This window comes from Ochlerotatus camptorhynchus, unplaced genomic scaffold, assembly GCF_037179485.1.
Source record: "Ochlerotatus camptorhynchus isolate MF236.1 unplaced genomic scaffold, CSIRO-AGI_Acam_v1.1 ptg000094l, whole genome shotgun sequence".
In the NCBI taxonomy this organism is placed as follows: Eukaryota; Metazoa; Arthropoda; class Insecta; order Diptera; family Culicidae; genus Ochlerotatus; species Ochlerotatus camptorhynchus.
The window spans coordinates 6391773-6404019 of record NW_027040584.1 but is presented as its reverse complement, the minus strand read 5'-3'; the positions used below and the strand labels follow the sequence as shown (position 1 = coordinate 6404019).

Below are 12247 nucleotides of genomic sequence, written 5' to 3'. Positions count from 1 at the left end.
TCCTCAAAATGAAGGAAAAGCCGTAAATTTTAAAATGAAAAGATTCTGCTGGCCCTACCAAATATTTAGTATAAAAATTATTCTATCAAACGGATTCTGGAGAGTTGACTGGTATAGATCTAATCTAACGTAACTAAAATGGAAGTTAAAAAATCCTTCCTTGATTTACTTATAGTTTAATATTTTATGTTATTATAACTCAACATTGTATCTCTGTAGTTTTTTACTATTTACATCATAATTAACAAATTTTATGTGCATACAATTTTAAGTAAGTTCTTGAAAGTCATCAGACTGCAACCATAAAAAAAATAATAAAATATCTGATCAAAAACGTGACGTCATCAGATACGCATAAAACATACTCAAAAAGAAAAAGCATGCCACCAGCTCCCTCACAAGGGCTTAATTAGTATTCCATCACTGAAGCTCCCCATCCTGCAGTGTCCATTCCATTCATCGATTCAAATGACATCCAATCAAACCTAGCTCCAGCGCTAATTTTATTCCTACACCACCTTTTTTGGACAATTAGAAATGGCTTCCAAGTTAGTATAGCAAACTAAACCGCAAGCAAACCTTCCATCGGCCGTCCAGCGAATCGGAAGCAATGGTTATATACAGGTACTTAGACATAACTTCTAAATAGAATGGTGACAGGCTGAATGTTCCGTAGGTACGTGATGCATCGACTAGACAACACAAGCAGACCATTGCTGACCAAAGTTGGAGTGTTATGTCATTGCACTACCGACTGCTGAGGAGGGAATAATTAATTCCGTTTGGTTGTTTCTACCGGTATAAGTTATTCCCCCCAGGTGATGTTTTTAAGGAAAATAAGCCGTATACAAAAAAGGATATTTCGGTTTTTTGGTATGGTCGAGGAACCGTTAGTATGAATTTCCAAAAGTATGTCAAAATCGATATGGGTTTTTCCAAATTTCTACGTTAGTAATAGGTTGTACTGAGCACGGGTTAGTTTAAGCGGTTCAATTTGTACATCTACCTTCAACTATACAAAAAGCCAAGCTGGAAAATTCTACTGAAAACCTATCCGAAAAGGCTTACATAAATATTCCAAACGTGAGAATTTGTCTTGAGCACATCACTTCTCCTAGTCACAGCACTATGTTCCAATTCATTTACACAGTTTTTTTCTTTCACAATTATCATCCACTATTACGAGAACTTCCACTCCACAAAGCTTAGCAAAAAAAATCAAGGTTTCACAATGCTTTGTTCACCGTTTCCGACGTTGAACTTCACTTGCACTAACCGCATTAGAGCCGCGTAGCTAGCGGCTGTACTTGGTCAGTCGCTCTCTAGCTTAACCCAACGAGATTCTATCATCAACTGACAGAGCAGTATGATGTTTTGCGCAAATCCACAGAGGAAGGAACGCAATAACCAAACTGAAAATGGATGGCCGCCCAAATACACCCGCACCCAGTCCATTCAGTGTGAAAGTAGTGTGCGAGAAAAAGAAAGAATGAAAGAACGGTGGTTAGTGAATGAATGGCCATGCGAATAAAACGAATAAAACAGATAGCCAGCAAAACATGAAACACTATCAAAGCCTACATAGGATAGCACAAAGGTAGTCACAGCCAGAGAGATCGCAGCAAGGCAACGAAACACTTGAAACACATGGAAAACATTAGCCGGGTTCCACTGGATGCACACCAACATGGTGCACATACCTGGCTAACCGGTGACCGGTGGTGTAGGGCGCTAAGATCGCACCTGGAATGAATCGTAGGTAGTTGAATGTATATATTTTAATTGGGGTGCAGCTTAGTTCCGAATAGCGGGATGTATGGAAAACTATGTAAGATGAATTTTTATGGCTAAAAATTAATTGTTCACTGATAAATCTGATTTGGATGAAATAAATCTAATGAAGTATTAGAGAGTGTGTGCATGCTGATTATTTCTCATATTATAAAGTTAAGTAAACCCTTTTTGAATTTATGACAAAATATGAAAACCTAAAACAGTACACCCATAGAGGTAACTCTAAGACTAGAAGGTCCCGAAGAAACGTGCTCAACTTTTTGGCTCAGCTCTGGTACTCTCATCGGTCCCAAGCTAATTGGTGCACCCCTCGAAAAATAGGAAAATCCACGAACCCCTCATTTTATCTGTCATACTTTCATAGCGAATCAAAACAAACATAGTGTAGTACTAGAAATTCGACGAGAATGAGGTACGTTAATCGATTTGCTTGGGACCAATAGGCTAGTCAAGTAGTGAGCCAATTTAAAATCGTTAGTTTCCACCGGTACCTAACTTCTCATCACCATCCACTCGGGACATAGTTCAGCAAAACCGCTCAACTGTTGTACCCTCATTCATTTATGCAGAACGTAACAGCACACATGTTTCGCGATCACCAAAGATCACTTCCCCTTGTACACATATAATCACCGACCTGACAGCTCATACATAACATGTTCTCGCATTTTACTCCATCTTCTTCTAGAACACAAAACGGTGAAGAGACTAACTGCCACGGCAAGACCACTTTACCCCGGAGTCCACAGATCTCACCAATACCCCGAGCGTACTGTTCCGGCGTTTACTTCCGCTTAATGTCACACTCGACAGGTTGCATGACCAATTCACTCAACTTAGACCTGCGAGTGTATTTTGGCTTCTTTTTCCTAGTTGCCATTGGCTACCGCCGCCAGCAAACCAAGCTGCCACCGACACAGTGGTGAATTAATCAGTTATCCTCTTTCACTCCTCGTTCTATACATTCAACCAGGTACGTACGTAATTAAAAAAAAAAGTTCAATAGGCAACGGATAGAACTTTTATCGATAGCCGTAGCACGTGCGGTGGCTAGGGATTTCAAAACCACCATAATCAAGTTTGTATCGAGAACCAACAATTTGAGAAAATCTTAATGATTTAAAATTTTAGGTAGCAAATGCTATTTGGTCGATTGCCATCAACTCGTTTTATGCTTGTTAATTTTGTTCCACAAACTACGAATCATGGGGAGGCAAGACTTTTCAAAAATTTAAGTGATAGGGGAAAGTGGGGCAATTTCGCCAATGGGGCAATGTGGTCACCCGCTCCATTTCATGTTAAACTAAAAAATTACTTTTCTCTAGTTCTCTAGTGTGGCATAGAAAAGGAAGACTCTGACACCTGCTATATGCTCTTGTGCTGCTGCAATCATCAATAAAAGGTGTATTTCTCTGGATAAGGGGCTGGCAGAACCCTTTGATATTTGGAATGCAGGTCCCAGTCAAGTAGTACATTCCTTTCGAAATGTAATACCTTGCTGGGAAAACGCTTCACAAAATAGTGATATGACATACTAATAAAGCAATATAAAACGGGGAATATATCACAATAGATCCAAGTAATGGTCGCAGTGATGAGGTGTTTATATATATTTACGGAAAAAATAGACTAAAAAATTTCTTTTCTCTAGTGCGAATTTTCGAAATTTTTTAGACTAGCTCAAAATATCAAAAATGTTATAAGATTTCTGAATCAGAAAATAAGGTCTATCAGCAGTTACTTATAACTTATCGTTAATATTCCTGCAGCAGCTATATAAATGGTCAATGGTTTCTAATATGACACGATGTTTTTCTAGTTTGCATTAAACATTAAAGATTTTCTTAACAAAATATTACTTAAGCCCATTCGGAGCAATATGAGCACTACTGATATTTCAAACATTTTCTAATGAAATTCTTCAATTTAGCATTATTCTTTTTATAAATATGACTGTATCATATGAAATCACGTTTTGAAGCAGCTGCTTTGGTAAAAAATGAGTTATTCACAAGACTGAAAATAGAGCTTTAAATAGGCACTACTTCTTAAATGTAATCTATTCGATAGAAAATAATTGTTCCTTTTACACCTTTTTTTATTTAATCTTTAATTTAGAATTCAAATATTTCAGATCTAAACTGTATCGTCACCTGAAAATCAGTGCTTTAGATCTGGCTACATCACCTCATGTTGGAAGTCGGCTAAGGTCGTACCCATCCGGAAACCTGGGAAGGATCCTTCCTCTCCTGAAAGTTATTGACCTATATTTAAACCATCTCCCAGAGTTATGAAAGCTAATCGAAAATGCAGTTTATCGTCGACTTGTAACATCTTGCTGTCGTATTGTTAGTTTTATCTCTCTTATCCCTCTAAAATCTCTCAAATAAAGAAAAAAAAAAACTCTCTTATCCCTAGTTAAAGAACGTTAAAAAATCTCAAATACAAAGCATTAGTTAAAAACATAAAAGATTTAGTAAACACAAGTAAAAGTAATCTATGTTGTAACATTCTATCGAATACCACGTTATTGTTATCAACATACACGTTTTATTCATTGATTGTATTCTAAAGCATCGTGCTTAAATATTACATTCAAACAGACTCGATGTTTCCAAATCGTCTTGCCCCTTAAATGGCGCACAGTGGGCCTGGCCGTTTTTATATGTTTTATATGTGCATCAAATAGACAAGGTATATCCATCATTGCTCTTTTCACTTAATTTTGAGTTGAGCCTCGCACTTGCACTCGTTATTGATGTCAAAAAGGTACGAGAGATTAGACTCAACGATATAGTTCAGCCCAATAAGATACTTTCAAGTAAATTTCATGTTCTCAAATTTGCGTAAATTAAACTTAATTTTGGGTAGAATATACTTAAGAGTTAGTTTTTTTGCTGGTGTTGAATGGAAACGACTATATGCGATTTACTCAAATTTGAGTTATTGGGCTGATTTTTTTGAGCTGAATTGAGGGAAAAGTACTTAGCTTTGGGTAGTTTTTCATCTCCGTGCGATGCTTTTAAGAACTGTTTGTGTTGTTGTTAGATTAGGTTATATTAGATTATATGTTGCGGTTATGAAATGAACTGGCAGGTGGCTGTCATGTTTGCAAATATCTCAGTCAACATTTTGGTCCGTATAATTCCGGATATACACAGTGATATACAAACCAAACAAGTCGAATAACATGTACAGATTTGCTATATACAATGGTTAATTAGCACAATAGGTCGATTTTCATACCAACTAGCAGACTTTGGCATGTTGCAACTATGTTTTATTATCATCAATTGAGCTGAAATTTTGCGTGTACGTAATATCAAATTATTGGAAGCGCTTGCCGGAAATTAACGGGCTTGTTGAAAATGGCCAACTAATTAGCACATTTATAATTCGAAATTTCCGAAGTGTTAAAGTTTTAAATTTTCAACCATATTGCCAATAAACGACAGTGTGCTTAAGGGGGGAGTACACTTTGATTTTTCAAAAAAAAAATGCATTTTTTTTTGGCTTAAAATGTTTCTTGGGATGTATACTTTAATTTAGAAAAGACTTTAAGTCCGCCAGAATATTCCTTACTGCTTTACGAAGCGATTTCCTAAAACATGTACCGGCGCGCTGAGAGAGCAATTTTATCTTTAAACGCGTTTATCTCGAAACGGGGTTTTTCAAACTGGCGTGGAAAATAACTCTAACCAGTTATCATAAAATTTGGATATCGCCTAGGTTTTCTTGTTCAGAATTAAATTCTGCTTAGAAATACGTATCCACATTTTCGATTTTGTCAAAAATGGATTTTTAATCCACGATTTTGTAAGCATTTTTAGGGTGAAAAAATGGACTAAGGCCACAACTTTTGAAAAAAATTAATTTAAAAAAAATCGGAATGCGTATTTCTAACCCAAATTTCATTACTAATCAGGATTTTTGTTCGATTTATGTTCCAGGATCACATGGAAAGGAGTATTTTCCCGCGCCGTTTTCCGATTTCCGCGCGAGGACGCCCGCGCGACCTGGTGCACCGGCCACGGGGGGACGCCAATCGAGTTCAAAAAAATACAAATTGTAGTTCGAAGGATGACTAATAAATGGGTTATAATATATTTGCCCTCCCTGAGTGTTTTATCGCTTAAAAAAAATTAACGAAAATGCCTTACTTTTTGGACGTTCAAAGTGTACTACCCCCTTAAGAAAGTGTTTTACGCTACGGTCAAAAATTTCCAAAACAATAAACTTCGGAAATTTCGAATTATAAATGTGCTAGTTAGCTGGCTATTTTCAACCAGCCCGTCAATTTCCGGCAAGCGCTTCCAATAATTTGATATTACGTACACGCAAAATTCAGCATATTTGTAGTTCTGTGTCAAAGTTTCAGCTCAATTGATGATAATAAAACATAGTTGCAACATGCCAAAGTCTGCTAGTTGGTATGAAAATCGGCCTATTGTGCTAATTTAAAGTTCTTTTTTTTAGATTTTTAGCCGTAGGGTAGTTCATCTCGTGAAACTAATTTAAAGACCACCACTGTATGTTCTAAAGCGGAGGCCATATACATACATACTGGCTTTCCAATAAGTTAAGTTAAGTTTTCTTTATTATGGAGGCTTTCAGCCTGAGGCCTGTTCGCCTCCGCGGCTTTCCAATAACGATTTTGCCGATTTCAATATTAGAAATACGATCATCCATATAAACTGTTCATCTTCGACCTAATCACCGGCAATGTGGACTGTCCCGAATTCCTGGAACGGATTCCATGGAACATACTAACAGAACTAACTTTGGATTCAATATCTGTTTTAATTCATGTTTGCGTTCCTTTAATGATGTTTGTAATGAGTTTGATTTTACTTTGTCCAAAAATGTGTTTAGTAATAGAATAAGAAGTTTAGATTAAACAAGTATTAGTTTTAAGAAATCAGTATGTACGACGTAGTGCAATAAATAAATAAATAAATAAATAAAACAAACAAAAAACATTTCTTGCAGCTGGTCTCGATGCCTTTACCTTCGAAACCAGTACTGAATCCACTACACCATATAAGCATTTATAAGTTTGAAGTATTATATCAGTCATAAATTATGCGCGTCAAAAAGCCTACTTGGACTTGGAAAGATTTTGATGTTGATGAAAACATTTGATTATGTTAAGGGGATCCCTTGTAAGGTTCACAAATGGCCGCCCGAAAGCTATATATTCACTTCAACTTTGAATTTTCATTCACACAAATCTCGGAAATCAGTGTCCCATTTCACCTGAAATTGCTACTTCATGTATGCAGCAGTGCAGCATACGTAGAGTAAAAGTTTGATTGTGGTGTGTGTCGTGGGAGCTGATATTTGTGAACTTAAAGTTTCGAAGTGGTTATGAGAAAAAGGATCTCACAGCGAAACACCTTAATGCTTGGATCTTGAGTCGGTTTATATTCTACGGCACCTCCAAACAGGTGTAACCATTTATGGTCTTTCGAAGAGCAGTTGAGAAAATCTCATTTGGATTTTAGTTTTGCATTAATTTCAACTTGAACTGCAACAAGATGGAATGCTCTTATAGTCTTTTGGGATTGAGCGATCGAGTGTGCACATTCTTATGCTATCTGTAGAAACCATATAAGAGTTACTTGGCACTTAATTTTAATCGATTTGTTCAGACATAATTTACGATCTAATCTGTTATAACAATGTCAGATTCAAAAACCTTCATCCGAGTTTATTTGTAATACAATACAACAATGCATCATCGCCAATAGGTCGAAAGTTTGCATTCTTTGCGACTTAACTTAAACTTTATACGACGCAAGGCCTATGAAATAAAAACTGAGGTAGGTATACATACAGTATGCAAAAAAGTTTATCCACCCCCCTACCAATTTACATTTTTTTGTTTTTCTGGTGAAAATCAGTTTAATTTTATGAGTGTTCCTCCATGATTTATCAATTTATGTTTATTTATCACATTGCCATTGAAAATACGGCGTTTATATCTTTTCTTGAGATTTCATGTGATAAATGATGAAAAATGGTAAAAAATTACGCAAAAAAAGTTTATCCACCCCCAAACGGATACTATGATTTAAGTGTGTTTTACAGAGTTTTAGCAACAATCAATACGAAACTAACGATTTTAAATTGGCTCACCACTTTAGTAGCCTATTGGTCCCAAGCAAACGATTAACGTACCCTATTCTAGTTGAAATTCTATTACTACACTATGTTTGTTTTGATTCGCTATGAAAGTTTGAAAGATAACATCAGGGGTGTGTGGATTCATGCAGAACATGCAGGGGTGAGTGAAATAGCTTGGGACTGCTTGGGACCGTTGTTCTGGTACTGAGTGAGCCAAAAATAATAATGATTTTCTTCGGGACCCAGTGGTCTTAGAGTTACCTCTATGGTTTTAGTGTGTATTCTGCAACTTTATCGAATGTAAACATTGTGTCTATCTGTCATTTAGTGCTCTTGAAGTTTTCGTGCTCAAAATTTCAGTTTTGTGTTCAAAATTGGAAGTTATTTGTTTCAAAATGCCCGAAAAAGACCAAATTTCGATCAGTATCCGAAATTTGATTACTGAACATCACAAAACTGGCAAAAGCTACCGTGATATTGCCGATATTGTCCAGCTTCACAAAGATACGGTCGCTAGAATTGTGCAGATGTACAAAAAGCGTGGTTCTATCTCACCAGCTAAGCGATTGGGGCGTCCTTCAAAGACAACTGACCTAATTGACAGAGCTATCGTGACGAAGGCGGAGCTGGACCGGGGACTATCAGCTCCGAAAATTGCGAACCAGATTGAAAGCGAGTTTTCCATTCAACTGACATCACAATTCGTACGAAATCGTCTTCATAAAGTCTTAAGGGCAGAGTAGCTTTTAAGAAGCCATGGTTGTCCACAATATATATCAAAAAAAGATTGAAGTGGGCTCAGGACCACATTTCATGGACCAAAATTTTATGGTATCTGATGGTATGGTCTGATGGTATCAATGGTGACCCAAATAGCATTACTTTCGTCTCGTCTGACCAGATCACCTTATTCCAGTCATCACTGGTCCATGAAATGTGGTCCTGGGCCCACTTCAATCTTTTTTTTAATGTTTTTGCGGACAACCATGGCTTCTTAAGAGCTACTTTCGTACGGATTGTGATGTCATTAGAATGGAAAACTCGCTTTCAATCTGTTTCGCAATTTTCGGAGCTGATAGTCCCCGGTCCAGCTCCGCCTTCTCCACGATAGCTCTGTCAATTACGCTAAACAAAGGATACGGAAAAAAATCTCAATATCTCGATAATTCAAAAGTTCCAGTAATGCAAACCAATATATGGTTGGGCCATCATCAATATAAGAAAACCACTGCAGATTAAAGAGAAACGAAATAATAAAAAATGATGATTTTTAACAGTCGAAAAAAATTAAATAATCCCACGGACACCCACACATTTCGTTACCCAAACGCAGCTTCAAAAATTTTGCTGTTCATCACGGTGAAACGAGTAGCTTTTTGAAAACTAGGCAACTAGGGGAAACGCTCCTATAGTTGCGGTACGTTAGAAGCGTTAGGTTCCTATAGTTATGTACGGAGTCTCCATACACAACTATAGGAACCTAACGCTTCTAACGTACCGCAACTATAGGAGCGTTTACCCTACTTGGAATGAGTCGTATTAGCTTAGAATCGTCTTCTATCTACTTTTTCTGGCATTAGGTAGAGGACGTAAACATTTATGACGTACCCAACCGACTGTGGTGGGGCCGGCATCAGCTGTAATGATAATGATAAGGCTGTCTATGCGAAACGACCTACTCGAAGGTAGGTACAATATGACTGAAATGGAGTATGTTTACTCCCAACGCAGGCCAAAGTAGATCGTTTATGTTTAGTAGGGCGGGCAAGTTTAACAATCTAATATACTTTTGAATTCTAGAATGCTCTAATTAATAACAAAATTGTATTATTTTCGCCATAAATGCGGATGGAACGTGATAGTACAGGCCTAATTATATGAGATCACAATATCGCTCGTTCAACGCAGGCAACGGCAACCCAGCTCATGCATTTTACGTTATTTTGACCCAGTGGCTTATTATTGCCTGAGGTTCTGCACAGCACAAGCTGACAAGAGCTAATTAGCATACCCACATCCCACATTATGTCTCAATGACAGATGCATCTAGTAGACCTTCAGTAAAGAAGTGTGGTAAAATGAAAAACTAGCATGCTGTGAATTGTTATGTTTCCTTTAAGGGGGTATTCCCAATCTTTTGCCTTTTTTCGGCCTGTTTTTCAATTATTTTTTTTTTCAAGGAAAATGAATAGTAATGCGCCTAACTCTTTGGGATTCTTGTTTATTGAACATTAAAGTTTACAAATAAATTTTTTTCGACATAAAAAAAGACATTCTTGACGTCACAAAATGGCGACAAACAGACCCCTGTTCGCCGCAAACGCCTGGACGGGCGAAGACTTTTCTCTGGAACGGCTTCATCTGAAACAGATTCGTGATGAAATTAATAATCTGCATAAGATTCTCTGGAGCTTCTCCCGTTGGCAGCAAAAAATCTTGCAAATTAACAAAATGGCGGCCATATAAAAAAACAGGCGATTTTTAGCCCGCTTTTTTGCAACTTTAAGGTGCTTCAAACAATGTTAAATGTTAATATTTTTGGCTGAAAGTGGGAGAAGCTCCAAAGAATTTAATAAGGAACAAAATGCGCAAAGATTCAAGTCAATATCTCTTATAGTTTCTGAGAAAAATCTTCGCCCGATAAAAAAATGTGGTTTCGAGAAAAACGCGTTTAAAGTTTTTACTTTAGTTAAAACCATTTGGGGGTTCTTACCATTAGTCAGCTATGCCTGGACACCGAATTCGCTGATCGGAAAACGGCTTGGGGGGATGAAAGTATATAGTCTAAAGTACAAAAATACGTGAAAAAAAAAATTTGATTTTTTGAAAAAAAAAAGATCGGGAATACCCCCTTAAGATGCTGTTGCTATCAACGCTTGCTACATTTAATAATCACTTAAAAAGCATTTATATTTACCTAAAATATTTACGGCTCTGCACGATAAGGTAGATGCTGCCAACGGCTCCAATTAACAGCGAAAAACCGACACCCGGAGTAAACTTCAATTCGTTGAACATTTTGTCGTTTTGTGTTTCGTACCGGATGGGATATTAAGTCACCACACTTTTACTGGTATGTATCGTTGTTAGTGTTTTATTTCCACCGGAACTCATTGACACTTCTCTTGACGGTCTTTAATTGTGCTATGCTCAGGCAAGATTTCGACATTGGACTTCTTCATCGGTGGACCTGCGGATTTGATCACTCGTGAGCACAGTTTTCCCATGGTTAACACTTTACGACACACGTGATTGTTATTGTTATGAATTTAAACATGTAATGCCATGCGATAGTATATTTGCATTTTTTTCGGGCAGAAAAAACAATTGAAAATAACAATTCGGCTCTGAAAACAGAACAATAAACAATTATTTTGTGGGCGAAATTTCTCACAGCTCACAAAATGAAGCAACCCGAATTTTTTAGACTTCCGTCGTTTTGCCTTTATTGTTTGGAAGTGTTATCTAGGTGTTCAGATCGCACCTCAATGCCCTTATGTTTTCATTTGTCAATGGGTCAAAAGCCAATCATATTATATTTAGAAACATCTCTTCGTAGGATCCATTAAATTTCACACCGATCAAACACCGAGATGAAAGTAAGAAAACCAAAGTTACACAATTTGAAAACAACAGTGACTTGGTGTGGTTTTCCGTCCATATCTAACGGCCGGAGGCATCCATTAGGGCCATCATAGATGAATCGTGAAGTGAGAAAAAGGTAGCACGCTAATTTATTCTATGTTTCTCAGGCAATGTCAGAAGAGGTGAAGCAAACAGAAATAAAAACATTCGCACTTAATAGAGCTGGCGAGGATGCTAATTACTTGTTTGGTTTAGTTGTTTCTTTGCTTGTGACAAGTACTTTCACTATTAATTCGATAAATACAAAAAAATGGCTCTACAGCGGCGTATATTCAAAAGCTTATCCATGTAGCCAATCATATGAACTGTAAACAATTCGACAATGTGAATGATTTGGTATAATGCTGGAAGATTGAGGGCAAACGGCTTAATCCTTAAATCGGATAGATATGAACGATGAGCGGCGATAAGCAAAGCTCAATGGAATATCGTGTTTTTCTTATCAAACGATTAGCTCTGCAGTTTTGTTCAATGCAATGATTGCATTGCGTTGACAAAACCTCTTTTAGTTAAAAAAAAAACTCTAGCTTTGATAAATTTTAGCTGTTTTCAGAGTCCAAAGTTTCTCACCATATTAAGTCTTTGGACGAAAACACTGGCAGTTACCCTAGATCAAAGATGACTTCTTTCGTCAGATGATCTAATTGTTTGCTGAAAACGATGATCATCTTTGCTATGGAAA

At 37.1% G+C, this 12247-nt stretch overlaps 1 protein-coding gene across 9 annotated transcripts in view; it reads right to left on the bottom strand.

Annotated features, from left to right (window-relative positions):
• LOC135698735 (uncharacterized) overlaps positions 1-12247 on the bottom strand; it is a 97544-nt gene that overhangs the window by 72078 nt on the left and 13219 nt on the right. The window contains exon 1 of one of the 9 annotated variants that reach the window (XM_065218829.1): positions 10838-10964. The exons of 6 other annotated variants lie outside the window; for them this stretch is intronic. In XM_065218829.1, the coding sequence (XP_065074901.1) occupies positions 10838-10938 (101 nt within the window). In that variant the 5' untranslated portion in view covers positions 10939-10964. Of the gene's footprint in view, positions 1-1006; positions 1325-10837; positions 10965-12247 lie in introns of those variants that run through there. 2 more of the 9 variants (XM_065218831.1, XM_065218833.1) reach the window with 2 other exon arrangements.